General features: G+C 34.2%; 1 protein-coding gene across 2 annotated transcripts; it reads left to right on the top strand.

The window, feature by feature from the left end:
• The first annotated feature begins 387 nt into the window (after positions 1 to 387).
• LOC106710644 lies at positions 388 to 15,084 on the top strand. Of its 2 annotated transcripts, none has more exons than XM_045680457.1 (18): positions 388 to 430; positions 6,741 to 6,904; positions 7,188 to 7,319; positions 7,588 to 7,767; positions 7,987 to 8,358; positions 8,459 to 9,161; positions 9,426 to 9,559; positions 9,849 to 10,007; positions 10,092 to 10,270; positions 10,344 to 10,476; positions 10,550 to 10,664; positions 12,834 to 12,908; positions 12,992 to 13,119; positions 13,251 to 13,457; positions 13,687 to 13,891; positions 13,990 to 14,138; positions 14,353 to 14,562; positions 14,749 to 15,084. In XM_045680457.1, exons 1-18 carry the CDS (start codon positions 403 to 405, stop codon positions 14,926 to 14,928), a joined length of 3,453 nt encoding a protein of 1,150 aa, XP_045536413.1. In that variant the 5' UTR covers positions 388 to 402; the 3' UTR covers positions 14,929 to 15,084. The 2 variants fall into 2 exon arrangements, with proteins under 2 accessions (XP_045536413.1, XP_045536412.1); XM_045680456.1 differs by having other exon boundaries at positions 12,980 to 13,119.
• Positions 15,085 to 15,772: the final 688 nt, after the last annotated feature.

Genomic DNA, 15,772 nt, shown 5'->3' with positions numbered 1-15,772 from the left:
AGTGTGTCGGCTTGTATGAGTTACCAGGTATCGGTTCTGGTGTTGAAGTTCCTTCTTGGTACTGAATATATCATAATGTTCGTAATCCAGCATCAATCACTAGATTGATAGGCAAGGACAGCTTTAAACAGCGGCGGCGGCGCAACTCTGCTCTTGTTGAGAGAGTGGTTGGTGATCATGTCGTAAAATCTTTCTCATCGTGGCTTTGTTGTCCAGGAGGGCAGGACCGCGCTGCACTACACGGCGGCGTGTCGAGCGGAGGCGGCGGCAGCGGCACTGTTGGAGGGCGCAGGGGCTGCGCGGGGTGCGCGGGACTGTACCGGGTGTACGCCAGCGCACTACCGCGCGGCTCGCACTCTGCTCGCGCTACCCGCGCCCGCAACACACGACCACCACGTCGACATGCCGCGACTCAGGAACAACCCCACAGGTCAGTTACGTACCGTATGTACAATATTTTTTATTTATTCCTATCGAAACTTTCATGGACAATAAATTAAATTGTTACAAAATATATTTTGAATCGATAAATAACGCTGCACATCATGTACTTAGGCGCGATATGTACATTCTTAACTTATTTATTATTCTTTAACTTTTACAAATTGTTACAGTACTTTGGAATAACAGTAGCTTTCCAAAATATGTCATTTAAATATTCCATTCCTTTTCAATATTTTATACTGTAAGTTGGTTAATTGAATAACTTAGTCTTTCCTGCTACTTAAGTATGACATGAAAAATAGACCAAAATGTCCTTTATTTAAAGATTTTACCATCGAAGGAGTACATAATTCTGAAATTCAAACTGGAAACAGGAACAGTGAGTTGATCATAATGACCGTCATCTCCCTGGCCTTATGTCACTCACATGGGGTCTGCGCACAAGGTTTTATTAACCTTACAGTTTTGGCTTATTCTTTTACGACCGGCCTTTCACCAACCCTACTAGAGAGGAAAACAGAAACTGTAACCTTTTACAGTAAATAGGTTAAGTTGAAAAAGAAATAAGCTGCATTCGTTTATTCACGGACAAGTCAATTTAAATAGTAAAACAGTAAGTTAAGTGTGGTGTAGGCAATCATAAATGCATAATTAGGTGCTGGCTAAGCAATCATGTAAGTCCTTTGAATAACAAAAAAACTTAGACTTGTTACAGTGTAAGAATAGATTCATAGTGTACATACTTGGCATAATTTCACATACAAAACCAATATTGCTATCAATTTTTTTATAGATAATGAGAGTGACTAATCGATAAATATTTATGTTATAATACTGTAAATAACTTCTTTATATAATTCTTCTTTTTTCGTCGCTTTAGTCTTTCCAGACTGGATATGGTCGACATGTATCAGTGACCCGCTTCACTTGCTTTATATAAAATTTTACAAATTAAAGTAAATAAGAATTAAATATTTTACTTATTTACTAAGCAGTGACGATAACTAATGTATATACCGTGCATTTCTCCTCTTATAATTTTAATAACGCATGCTTCTCGTAGCATAGCGCTACGCGTCGTAGACATAATCCGTAGCAGTTCTTGTGGGTTTTAAATCAAAGTTCTATCTATTCAATTTCTAAGTATATTTATTTACGTTTATGATTCATATACATGTAGCATAAACATTATATTCGAAATATAATATTTTAAATCTTTATGATGAAATAATTAACAGTAATGTAGGTTATATAAATAGTTTTCTAAAGGGCTGATTTATTTATGACGCGTGTCCATTATTACGTGTAATCCGTTGACGCGTAGATAAAGGCTTCGCAGAGGTGCGGTATATGTTACATAATCATGTAACATATACCGCACCTCTTACCTCGCTATTTACCTAAAAGCTTTCTAGAATATGCATATATATATGAGTCGTGAATTCTAGGTCAAGCTTTTTTACACTAATTCTTAATTTGATTTTTAAATAAAACATCATCCTCTCTCTGTCTTTTCCTTGTGGAGGGTCGGCACAGTATGTACTAAACTTCAATAAATTTCCACCAGCTGTCATTATCTGAATCCACTTTTCTATATCTGTTCAATGTATGGGACTTATATAAATTCTTAATAAAAATTTAGATATTTACAATAACATGACAAATTAAATAACATTATTTCTATATTAAGCTTGTAAACTTATATGAACGAAGCAATTGTATACAACTAATTCAAATTTATATTAACACTTTAAATAAATTATTTTGAATTTTATCAAATATCTTACCATCAGAAACATTTCCGAAAATTCGTGTAATAGTTCTTATCGCAATAATGATTTAAGCTTGTTTCGGAGTGCTTTTGAAAGCTAGTATTATGTTAATAAGTTTCCGAGTTAAGCACGCGAACTTGTTGCATTCTCGCTCGTTACTAAAGATGTCGTTATATAACACGCCATTAATATAACCAAAAGGGTAAAAAGGTTAACTTTATAAGAGAAAAATGTGTTACAAAAAATTATAAAACCGTTTTATTTTTACCCAATGACCCAATAGGGTTTATTTAATAGTTTTTGCACGTATTTACCTTTGAGTTTGAGTTTGTATTTGTCATATTCTCTTCCTTTTACAATATTAAATTTTACAACATTTATAAATTTAATCTTACTTTTTTTCTAATATATTACTGTATTACATAATATTTGTATTAGTAAAATAGTATATTCAACTCATATCTGCCCTGCACATAATTATACTTTCCTCTCATATACCGGATGACTGGTAGAGAATGCCTTTAGGCATTAAGTCCTTCTTGTACTTATAAAAGTGAAAAGAATAAATAAATAAATACATGGGTAACTCAGGAGGTAATTTTTGAATTGTATTATTTCCCTGAGTGTCGTAAAAGTCTGTCGGGTGTTTTAATTTTGTATTTAACAGAACGTGTTTCTACTAACTAAAATCAATAGCAAAGACAATCACAATCAAAGTCATCTATCAACATTCAATACACAATAATTGGCTCACATACAACGAACACGTCAGGTGAATGCGATCGATATTCGTATGCCATTAAACATTAAAAGCAGACTGGACTATCTAAGGCATAGACAACTTGAATAATAAATATATAACAACCTTGAATATCGTTAAAGACTGACATCGTCACGCATTATTTAGAGGTTAATACATCAATTTTTGGAACGAAGTTCCTTAACGCGCGTTGCGAAAGGGAGCTAGACGGAAAAAATTCTTACGAAAAGTTGTCACGACACTTTTTGCTATAGTAAGTATGTTAACGACGAATGAGCGCTACTTCACCATGGCAACGACGTGACAATATATAACGAAAATTCATAGAAATAAAATGTACTTCTTCTGAAGACTTAAGTTTTTTATTCATAGAATAAACATTGGTTCCTTCAAAATCAATTGAAAGGAACTTCGTTCCATCCGGGTATCCCTTGACACCTCTCAAGTTTTTTTTGTTTAAATATAGTCTTTAATTACAGGACAACGAGGTCTAATGACCTTAATAGGTATGGTGCCTTCTAAAATAACAGGTTCTTTTTAGGACATCCTAAAAATATAGGATATAGTATAGTTCTAATAGTTATCTGTTGTGGTTGTGTTAAATCAAAAAGTTACTGTGTCTCTCCGCTGCCGAAGCACCTATCAAAAACATATTGGCCTCTCTATTTTTCAAAGACAACTAGATGGCAACGTGTTTTTGAGCAATGTTTTCTGCAGTGGAAATCGACATAAAAGTTACTTTTCATCAAATAGGGTGAAAATAAGGTGATTTAACAAATGAGGGCGACCGGCCAATCAATTACGTGACGATGCGTGTCGTAGTTCGATTGATTGAGCGTATCTACATATTTATATATAAACATATTGTTAATATTCTAATAAGTGAAAAAGCATCGGAAGTTTTGTAACAGTTGGTTAAGTTTGTTTTTTTTATTTTGTTTTATTACCGATATTATTGTAAAACTGTACAATAAAAATATTACAAAAATTTAACGCTATATAAACCGCCGTGGTTTGTCACTAGCGCTAAGGTGACCGTCTTGCGAACAAAAGCATTTTTTTAGCTTGCGTTTAATGTTTTTTTGTGTTTAAAATAGTAGTAGTTTAATTATATTAGTATTTTATATTATTACCAGAGCTGGGCATTAACTCGTTAATCCGTTAATCGTTAATTAACGAAGTTAACATTTTCCTTAACGGATTAACTTTTAAGTTAAATTCAAAAAGTGTTAACGCTCTTGTTAACTTCCGTTAAATTTCACTTCCGTTAATTTAGTCCGTTAATTGTAACAATAGACACTTATTGACGTGTTGTCATTTTATTTAAATTATGCATCAGGCTACATTCGTAAGTTCGGCTGTTCGGGGACCGTCGGCGAGTCGAATGGTGACCGAGAACGAGAGAGAACGAGAACGAGCGAGTGCGAGTGTATGTAGGTTATACAATACACCGAGCGGCCGGGAAAGACGTGATCAAAAGAGTACCGCAGAATCCTTGTTAGAAAATAGTAACGATTTAACCAAACTTACCTCTATCAAATATTGCGAAGGTTAGGCGCTAGACACCTTCAAAGTTTATTAATTATTTCACATTTACACAAATATCTCGAAAAGTCTATATTACATTTTATTCACATTAAAACTAGTTTTCATTTATTTAACATCACTTTTTTTTAGAACATGATTTTGTTATAAAATCAACATAAGGTACGAAAGTACTTTATTCTAAATACAATAATTATACACTTTGTCTTATACGTGAAACGCAAAAATCTAGTAAAAAAGATAAACACTGCGTTGAATTGCAATCAAAATAATCAAGTGTGCATAACTCTTCAACGTCGTAACTAAATTACAACTAAACTTTGTTGGCGACGAAAATGTTTATTTTAAAATTGAAGTTTAAAGACAGCAAAAAATATAAAAAAATCGTTTATGGTTCATTTGAAAAAGCGTACAAATAGGATTTTTTTGTCATTGCGTAGATAAGAAACAAACAATGAAAAATAAATTTAAAAATACGAAAGACGAAATGTGCACGCAATAAACATTCCTCAAAAACAAAAGGGATTTAGGTGTTTATTACCATCGTTTGTTTTTTTGGGGCTTCTTCATAGTCAACGAAAAATAATTTTGCATTTTAAAAATATGAACAAAGGATCAAATGGACAGCCCGCACAGAGAATGCGATAACGAACTCGATGGATTTATGGCCCCAACCCTTCTAATGGTCGGGGATGCACGTGCGCTGCACAAAGACAATAGCGAAGATAATTTGTTTGTTTACAAAAAAAAAGTATACGATAAAACGAGAAAGAATGAGGAAAAAGATAAAATAATTATGTTAGTGAAATAATGTTAAATTGTGTTATGCTAAAATTAATATATGAAATGTCGTCGGCATAAGTGACCTTTACAATAACATAAAAAACAATCTCAAACAAAATGCACTGAAAAGTAACAAAATAATGTCATGAAAACCCTATAAACTCTAAAGAAAGTTCTCTTCTTTGTTGTAACATATCTATATTGTATAATTATTGTTATTTCGCAGTCGGTGTCGGCCGAAGTAAATAGGTGACATTTTAACATACTTACGTTTATGTCCCTTCTTACTGCATTTTGTTTGAGATTTGAGATTGATATTCTTTTGAATATTACCATAATACGAGTATGTCTCACTGTTTAATAGAAAACTTGTGTTGTCTAAATTTAGTTAGCTCTCTAATTCCATGAAGTTGGATGGTCGATAAAAAAATGACTGAAAAGGTCAATTGTCCATCATTGTCAGTGAAGTATATAAGTGTGTGTAACTAGTGCATGCTATGTCATTAATATCGTACAGGCAGTAGTACATCACCCCAATCGTCAAAATTTTATTTGAGTATATTATATAACTAAACTATAGATAGGATTAGCGATCGCCCGAGATTTCGTAAGCGCAGTAAAAAAATAGCCTAAGTTCTATTGAAAGTCTCGACAAAATCAGTCCATATGATTCGGAGATTATTCGTATGGCCATTTCCCGCTTGCGCCCTATACTAGTAATATAAACCAAAATTAACTTTAACTGTTAACTTTAACTTGCGTTAAATTTTCTTAAATTAAACGCTTTAACGATTAACGAAGTTAAATTTTTATTTAACGAATTAACGATTAACGAAGTTAACTTTTTGATTAACTGTGCCCACCTATGATTATTACATAATACATAATAGTTGAACAAACGCTTAAAAAGTCATGAAAGATAACTTAAGTGATACGCCTTAAAAAACTTAAAAAAATAATGACTTTACTATACTTATTTCTTTTCATATTATACCTTGTTTTATTCAAAACTTATTACGATACTTAATGTTCATACTCATGGCCTGTTATAAATTGATGAATGTGTATAATTTTATACATAGTAAATTTATGATACACGTGGTATTTTCCCCTCTTTCTGTTATAACCTTGAACTTTACCATTGATTGTAATTCTAGGAAACTATTATAGTACGAAATAATTATAATCAAGGTATGGGATGTTATAAATGTAATAAATTGACGACTGCATGGAAAAATAAAACTAATTTTGGTTCAAGCAATAATCTTATAAAAGCATAAAGATTTGCTAATAATTTTATTATTATTAATGAAAGATAAAAAAGGAAAAAGTAGAGATCTTAGTACCCTGTTCGTGTTAAATGTCAAAACGGTGACATGGATACTATGGATACTTCTCACTCGTAGAATGGAATTTTATCATTCTATATTTCGTAGCAGGGTTGGCAATAAAACGCCATAATATAAGGATATGGTGCCACGAGTGCGACATGGGCCGGCTGCAGCGCGTCGTGTGGGAGGGACACGGCACTCGACTACTCACTGAAGTCTCCAGCCAGCCTGTTGTCAAGCGGTTCCTGGAAGCAGTGCCTTATATCATGGTAAGTGGAGACAAAGAAAGATTTAGAATAATTTGGGTAACAACTGATAAGCCAAAATATTGCTTCCAACATAACTTCGAACAATCATTTACTATGTTGGAAGCCGTGTCTATTTTAAGTGATCGAAAGACTACTTGCTTAGGTTTTTTAGGTTATATAAAGAGACTCGAGATTGTCTGCAAGTGATTTCATAACATGACAAAGAATAAAGTACACAGTAAGCGGTCCACAACAGAAGTCTTAACGTAGTATGCAAGTTAATAATATCTAGTTTATCTTCTAGAATACAATCCGCGATGTTCATAACGCTGTTATTCAGAACGACTTGGAGGGTCTGATGAGGCTCACTGCCGATCCTATACCCTCACAAGTGTTCTCTAGCCGAGATGTTAATGGAATGACTGCTCTACATAAGGTGCGTAAATAAGAATAAGATAAGAATCATTACAATAGCGAGATATTCATACGTTTATTAACCATCGTAATATGAATGGTTACAAGAGATACAACAACTAATTATAGAACTAGTGTGACTCCATATTCATATTGATTGGATAGTTCGAAGACTTCATGTAGTTAATGTTTGTAAAAACTTATTAGGGGTAGTATATAAAGTCAATATATCGACGCTGGAAAGCCGTCGATATGTACTCGTACATAGTTATTTAATGATGTATTTTTAGGCTGCCGGATTAGGACATAATGGGATAGTGAAATACATAATTGAGAAATACCCTCAAGGGATAAGCGACGTTGACAATGATGGACGGACCCCACTGCATTACGCCGCCATTATAAGGGACGAGCAGCACACCTATAACACGCTTGTCGGCCTTGGCGCCGATGAAAGCGTTGTCGACAACGTATGCATCATTTGTTTTTACACAACATTATATTTAGTAACCCTAAATTATTTTTAACTATTATATCGAATTAAAATCTACTTCAAATGCAGATTAACACTAAAGGTCGAAGACTTTTTGATCATTTCTTAGTATGGTTTTTTAATTTAAAAGTAAAAAATAGCATTAACAATAACAACATTCGTATGTCAATAAGGTAACAAAGATCTTTTTCCATAGAAAAATAAAACTCCTGGCTATTACATAAACAGACCGCAAGAAATTGATAAAAACACGCTAAAAATCTTACCTGATGCTCCTCGAACACCTTCAAGTGCGTATCCAACATCTTGGGACTGGAAAATTTTAGATATCGAGCATTTAGCTGATTTCAATAAAAAGTCCAGAAAGAAGAACTTAAAAGCATCAAATGAAAATATATCTTCAAAAAATAATACTAGCACATTATCAGAAACCGTCGAAAGTCATCCTAATGCCATGAAAAATAGTAACACGCACGAGCTCATAAATACATTACCAGAATTAGATGATACAGAAAAAACAGATACACAGAATAGTCAAAACGTGGCAGATGATACAAAAAACAACGAGGTTAGCACTGCATGTTAGATCATCATGCATTAACATTACTATTCTTTTGCTTTGCTTTTTGATAAACATTTGCATGACTTTTTTTCTTTCTTCATTTTAGGCATCAGAAGTTGTAGAGGAAAAAGACTCACATGAAAATACCGGCGATGTTATTAATGAACAAGAAGAAGTTAGTAACAACACTTTGCTAAATGGTAGTGACAATAACCAACCCACATCTGTAGATATAGAAGAAAAACAATTAAAGCCAGAAGATAAAACAGAAGATAAAACTTTACAATGTAATGATGAGAGCACGATAGAAAATGAAAAGAACGAACTATCAGATGTGGGTAATTTACACGAACATGAAAATATTCCAAAATCCAAAACAGAGGACAGTAACAAAGAAGATAATAATGACGAAAAACAAGAACAGCAAAATGAAAAAGCAGATGAATTTGAAAAACTTATTGAACACAAAATTGAAGAACATAATGAAGAAATTAGTGTACATGCAAACATTACAGATAATGAAAGCATGAAGAATGGGCATGAAACATCTTACAAAACGGAACAAGATGAAAATTCTGAAGTCCATCAAAACAATAGCCATGAAACCGATTCTAATGATGCTGAGATAGAGGTAAAAGAACAAGATACAGAGATCAACAGAGAAGATTCAAATAGTACCGATATGAAGAATTCTCAAAATACACCGAACGGTGAGTTTAAGTCGGAAAACCAAGAAAGCGAATCAGATTCTAAAAATTCCGATTTAATGCAAGAAGAGAAGGGATCAGATCCCGTAAGAGGACCAGAAGGTAATATTAATTCAAATAACAACGAAGATGATGACGATGTACAAGTACAAGAAAAAACACATATCGAATCACAAGATATACCTTTACCTGAGACTAAAGGGGTTTCAGATTTAAATTCGGTAATAACTAGTGCTAAAGGAGGTAAAAATTCTGCTTCCTTTAGTGTTGCCTCAAGTGATACTATATAAATACATACTAACATAAGTAATAAATATTTGAGGGTCCCTATTAAGTTAAATATTTTTGGTTGTTTTAATAATTAAGGAAAGCTGACCGAGGGCAGAAATACTCAGGAAAGTCTCATTGAAGGTCTTATTAGTAGTGAGCCTGAACAAGATTCACAAGATGCTAGTATAACACAAAAAGACGGATCAGTACACGGAGAAATTCTTGTTGTTGTAAGTACAATTTAACAGTAAACAGTCAAATATAAAAATAAAATCTACAATCAATAAATGCAAGGTAATGATGTAAATTATTTAGTCGATTGTGGTGTTCTTTAGATTAGCTGCATAGTTGCTGCACTGTACAACTCTCACAGACACCCCTTAACACCACTGTCATAGAATAATTTGCTAGCTTTTTAGGTTTCATGTATAAATAAAAATTCGTTCGCGACAAAACCAATGTATTATTTACTACGTCACGTACTAATAAAAATTAAACTTTTATATTTTAATCCTTCAGGATAACGAAATCGATCCAGAAGTAACCGAATTAATAAATAGTGCAAATATGGAAATGTTAGCTACCTTAGTTCTCAACGGAGAAGGGTCCAGATTGATCGGAAGACGGTCACAAAATGTAGAACTACAGTCATTTTTAGAAAATGTACCAATGTACATGGTAAGATACATTTAAATTTATTTAGATTTTAAATTCTTATGTGAGAAGTAATATACATTATTAGATGAATATTAATTTGTGTAGGAAAAAATTAATCGCGTACACATAGCAGCAAAAGAAGGCAATATAAGAGATCTACAAACAGCTTTAGATAGAAGGAAATTTGCGATAGCCAGGGACCCTATATCACCAAATGGGGCAACCCCGTTGCACGTAGCAACAGTTTTCGGTAAAACTAATATTATAAAATATCTGGGCGGAAGGTAAGCAATTTGAAACCTAATTCTTACAAGTTAGGTTTAAGACACACTTATATGACAAAATTATTACTTGCAGATTTCCTGAAACACTTTCTGCTGTAGACTTTGAAGGTAGAACTGCCTTACATTATGCCGCAGTAATTCCAGACAATGGCCACTACTTTAATTTATTACAACAACTTGGTGCTAATGCAAAGGACTTGGATGACGTAATACTATACTACTTTAAATTACGTTAAAATGTTTAGCTAGTGGAACAATAACGTTTTTTTAACATTGTAGAATGGTCGATCTGCTGAAGATTACTTACACCATCCAGATTTACTTCCTTACGAACAATTGTTAAACGATTATGATATTAGTGAAGACATAGCTCAGAATATGTTGGCTGATAAAGGTATGTATACTCCATATTGAGTGAAAAAAATAATGCATCATAAATATTAATCAAATTATACATTATATAGTTCCTGATGATAAAGCATCCTCAAGACGTAATTTGGAAACTCCAGAAGCCTTAGATACAATAGAACGCTGTTATCGATTACTTGCATCTGCTAGACCAACTCGGACATCACTTTCTGCATCATCAAATAAAGCTACTCCTACATTTGTTCTTGGTAGATTTCTAAACCGACCAATATTTGAAATAATACGACATAGAGTAACCAGACTAGATCACGACTTATTTGATGTTATATGGCCGGCAGTTAAAAAACTACCTAACAACAAAAATATTATACAAACTGTGGAGGAAGACTTTCCTGGAGGTGTAACGGCTCCTGATTATTATGTATACGAAGTGTTTCATGAATTTTTGTTACCTTTAATCAAAGATATTCATAATATAAATATTTCTTCAGAACTTCCAATTCATCCATCATCAGATTTTGAATCAAAAGCGCTAATATCATCAGGCTTCGAACCTATTGTTGAATTGAATGTTGATCCTAGTGACGATTTTGTTCTGTCTGGAACAATAGAGTGTTCTAGAAATTTGTGTGATTTTGAACTACCTATCAATCTTAAAGTTGGCAAATTAGAGACAGTCGAGAGAATTTTAACAACCGTTTTATTGAATAAACAATTTTCTACTTTATTAGAACAGTTTAATTCAGACACCGATCAGAAAGGAGGAACATATTACACGTTGAATGAGGTTTTAGAAAAACCATCAGAAATTTGTGCGGCATTGGCTGCTAATGGTGTACTTGTAGCTTTGTGTGATGTAGATGAAATTGATGATTGCACTAGATTACATGGTAAACACTGGCCGTACGGTCGCGGTGTATTCGTTAATGATGACAAAACAATTGCAATCTGGATCAATGTACATGATCACTTACGGGTTTTAATATCAACTCCTACTGAATGTCCCGGAGAAATTGGTATTACGTATAGCAAAATGTCGTTTATCATGGCCAAACTTCATGACAGCTTTGATTTCACTTGGCATCAGAAACTCGGATACTTATCTAGTCGGCCAACATTTTTAGGAACTGGAATTCGATTTAGTTTGATTGTAAATTTTCCTGGACTGTCTAAAGATTTGGATAACATAAAACATTTGTGTGCTATGAGAGGTCTACAATATCGTGAAACTCTAAGCCCAGATATCGCGAGAGTTAGTAATTATCAATGCTTGGGCATCACTGAGTCAAACTGCTTTAATGATTTTTCGACTGCAGTTTCCAATCTTCTACATCTGGAGAAGGAACTATCGATGCAGAATTCAGCGTACATTACTGAAATGTTAACCAATATTTTTAAACGAAAAAGAAACAGCTTAGCAGAGCTACACAATCGGTATTTAACTGATAAATAATAAGCTGATCAAAAATTTGTATAAGTTCCCAAATCGTTGTTTTAGATTTACTATTTATATAATATAGGATAGTGTTGGAAAGACATATATGGGCTGGCTTTCATCATTATAGAAATTGAAGACATGGCTAAAAGATGATATTTTATTAACCTTAGGTCAGTATATAATTTTATTACGTGTGTATAACAGCGTGTTTTTTTTTCTAAATTTTAGATATAGTCGTGTCGTCTTCACTATTCACACGCTTAACACTTTTGTCTCGTTTACACTCACAGTCAGCCACTATTGTCTTTCCAACATTAGCTTTATGTTTTAAATAGTTATACATAACTTAGTTACTCGTTGAAAAGTATCACAACAACGATGAATTTTAAATTACAAATTTAGTGTTTTGGAATCTAGCTTTATTTTACAAGATAGTAAAATTGGTATTGAAATCCTCATTAAAATCTATTTTCAAATTTGGGGCGGGATCTTTAATGTTTTTGAATACATTAAAATCATTGATATATTGCTTTATAACGATAACACTTCGATGTATTACATTTTTTTATTAAACATGTCACCACGATCGATAAAATTTCAATTACGACATATGGATTAATAGTCCTGTACGGCGACTGCTGTTTCGTTTTCATTCCACAAACACATTCAGGTGTACTGTTTCATGTAAGCGCACAGGTGTTTGGAATAGCTGGCAAACAACACAAGGTCATTATTGAATAATTTATAAATTTTCAGGTAAGAATAACGCAGTCAACGGTCATATCGACATTCCAGTCTTTCACACCGAAGAAGGCAGATATCTTGCGAAGTGTAAGCTAATTATTGCAATAAAAAGTTTTAATATAAAATGATAACTGTCCAGAATAAGGACGTTTATACAGATGTTTTTACAGCTCTCGGAGATCCTTTGATCAAAGGTCTTACTGAAGTGGCGAATGTAAAGCCTAAAGATCCCGTCGCGTACCTTGCAACTTTCTTACACAATTTCCCCGAAAACGAAAAGCCTCGGCTGAACACGCAGGTAAGTTTTCAGTTGTGTATGTTTTGACGACGAAGCTTTTCTTGGTGAAGCAATTATTGAGGTTTATAGGGACTGCTGAAATTGTACCTTTTCAACAACTATTTATTTAAATTCTTTCAAACTTTGTTCAGGAGTCAAACGTGGTAGTGACAAGTGAAGCGGCTGAAGTGGACAACGATCAGCCACCGCCCCAAAACCCCGAAGCTCCGGTACCACAGAGAGTCCGCAGCGCAGCACTCACCGCTACTCGACCGCGCCCTATTGACGTCATCACCCTGGAGCCCAAGCCCGAAGTCAATCCTGATGCACCGGAGATCGCGCAGAGCAGCTCAGAAAGAGTATGTTACTTTGATATCGCTGATTGTAATTCTGAAAAAAATAATTGTTAACTCGCACTCTGGAGTCATTTATGGAGACCATAAGTGTAGTTTTAGTATAGAAATCTGCAATTAACATTAAAGAACTAAGAAAACTTGAGAAGTAGAAAAACTTGCATATTTTCAAATAGGGTTAGAATTGATTAATACTAAACTACTCACCTATTCTGTTTAACCAATACACTACCAGGATGAACACGGTCAGTCGATGCTGCACTTTGCTGCAGCGCGGACGCATGCCAACAACGCGCTATTCCAGCTGCTCCAGGAGTGCGACGTCAGCCTTGGTTACCGCGACGAGCTCTACCGCACCGCAAGAGATGTCGCCATACAGGCCAACGTGCCAGAGAATACCGTCGAAATTGATAAATGGGTGCTGCATTTAGCTGCTAGAGGTAAGGAAATGCACTATTTTTTGAAACGAGACCAATAGCAATATGTTTTTGTACATTTTTTTTGGCAGTGGAAACTCACGGAAACTTAAAATTGCCAGGTAAAGGTGATAAGATAATGGAACTGTTGTTGCAAGGCTACGACCACATACTAGACATTGTAGATGAGGGCGTCAACATTACTGAAGTCGTCGCACAGCGCGGCGATACCGAAATGATCAATCTTCTAGCTTCGATACCCGGGTTTGAGGTATTTACTACTACTATAAAGCTACTACTTATACAAAGGTAATGTGTTAGGTGTTAAAAGACTTCACTTGTACATATCTATTCTTTTCATCTATACATTTTTAATGATTCAACCGCCATTTCTAAAGCTATCACTTCTGAAGTATTTATTTAAAAAAAAGGTAATTTTAAAAATAAAAAGTGAATAGCTTTACTTTTAAGTTTTTCTCTCCAAGGAATCGAGAGAGTCTCTCCATAATGCAGTACGTCGCGGAGACTTAGTAATCGTTCGGGACATAGTATCCGCGGAAGGAGGTCGCGCAGTGGCTCGCGCGCACAACGCATTCGGCAGGACAGCGCTACACGTCGCGGTGTTGGCTCAGCATGAAGACGTAGTCGCCTATTTAGCTGAGACATGCCCTGAATTACTACGCATCGGGGATAATGTAAGTTCATAATCAACAGACAATTATGTTCAGGGCTGTCTTAACCAAAGAGTGAGGAGACCCTATGCGCCGGGCCTTAAGGGGCGTTCGACTGAAATTCACACCTGGGCGCCAAAAATTGTTTGAGACGGCCCTGGCATTACGGTATTATACAAACATTAATAAAATCCCCTGTATCTTTCACAGTTGGAACGTACGCCTTTACATTACGCGATGGGAGTTGATAAAATAGAATCTCTTAGCAGAGTGCTAATTCGGGCTGGAGCTAAGCGAGTACTAAAAGATTTGAAAGGACGACAGCCTTCGTATTACTTCATGAACAAATCAGATATACTAAGACTTAAAGAAGAAGAAGAAGCTTACTAATATTCGTTACTAAAAAAGCAATAAAAATGAATATAAAGTGTTGTAACTTAAAGCAAGTTTCCAAGCAAACGGAAATACTAATGATCAAGTTTATAAACTTGACTGTATTAAGCACAATATTTGTTTAGATCTTAATGAAAATAACAACGAGTTGTATCCAACACCAAAATACTTTTTAAAAAAGAAACAATTAACGTAAGTGTAAATAAAATATACGATTATCTTCAGATCCGCCTTCAATAAGTTTCAGCAGTGGAAGTCAAATTTAAGATGCAGCTCATTTTATGTCTCTCGATCGACAAATCGATTGATGGTACATTTTTTAATAATAACCTGTTTCCTTTTTGGTTGTTGGCACTGACCTCTAGACATGGACAGGCTATAAAATCGAGGTATTTTATGCCTATTTGATTTTTGTCATTTTGCGGTGTCGTTGAGGTTGGTAGCGGTGATGAGGAGTGCAATAATAATATAGATAAAATTAACAGTCAAAGGCGCGTTAAGTCGGGACGAAGCAAAAGCTGTCATTTTCAAGCAAACCTATCCATTTATGGATATCAGTGTTTGTTGGTATCATTTGCCTGACACGATATTCGTATGATTGCTCTTAATTTGTTATTTCTTTGAGTATTATATAACATTAGTAAGATGTGAAATAATGGTACCTTTGAGATATTTCTACTAAATTACATATTCATAGATTTAACTAATAGGGACCCCCTTTTAGATAGTAATAAAATTCAATTTCAAAGTTACAAACTTGTTTTATTTCGTATAATTTCACACAAACACTTTCAAAAACAATACAAGTTTGGATAAAATTGTCGTTCGAAAAGTCAACATG

The sequence above is a fragment of the Papilio machaon genome, chromosome 13, assembly GCF_912999745.1.
Source record: "Papilio machaon chromosome 13, ilPapMach1.1, whole genome shotgun sequence".
In the NCBI taxonomy this organism is placed as follows: domain Eukaryota; kingdom Metazoa; phylum Arthropoda; class Insecta; order Lepidoptera; family Papilionidae; genus Papilio; species Papilio machaon.
The sequence above is the reverse complement of the archived record's forward strand: the minus strand, read 5'-3'. Positions and strand labels throughout refer to the sequence as shown.

Bases quoted from the DNA above. Each gene is read 5' to 3' on its own strand.
- LOC106710644 (XM_045680456.1), top strand. From the start codon at position 403: ATGCCGCGACTCAGGAACAACCCCACAG. The intron at 10,008-10,091 runs GTAAGATACATT...TAATTTGTGTAG, and splicing joins AAAATGTACCAATGTACATG to GAAAAAATTAATCGCGTACA. The intron at 13,892-13,989 runs GTAAGGAAATGC...TAAAATTGCCAG, and splicing joins GCTGCATTTAGCTGCTAGAG to GTAAAGGTGATAAGATAATG.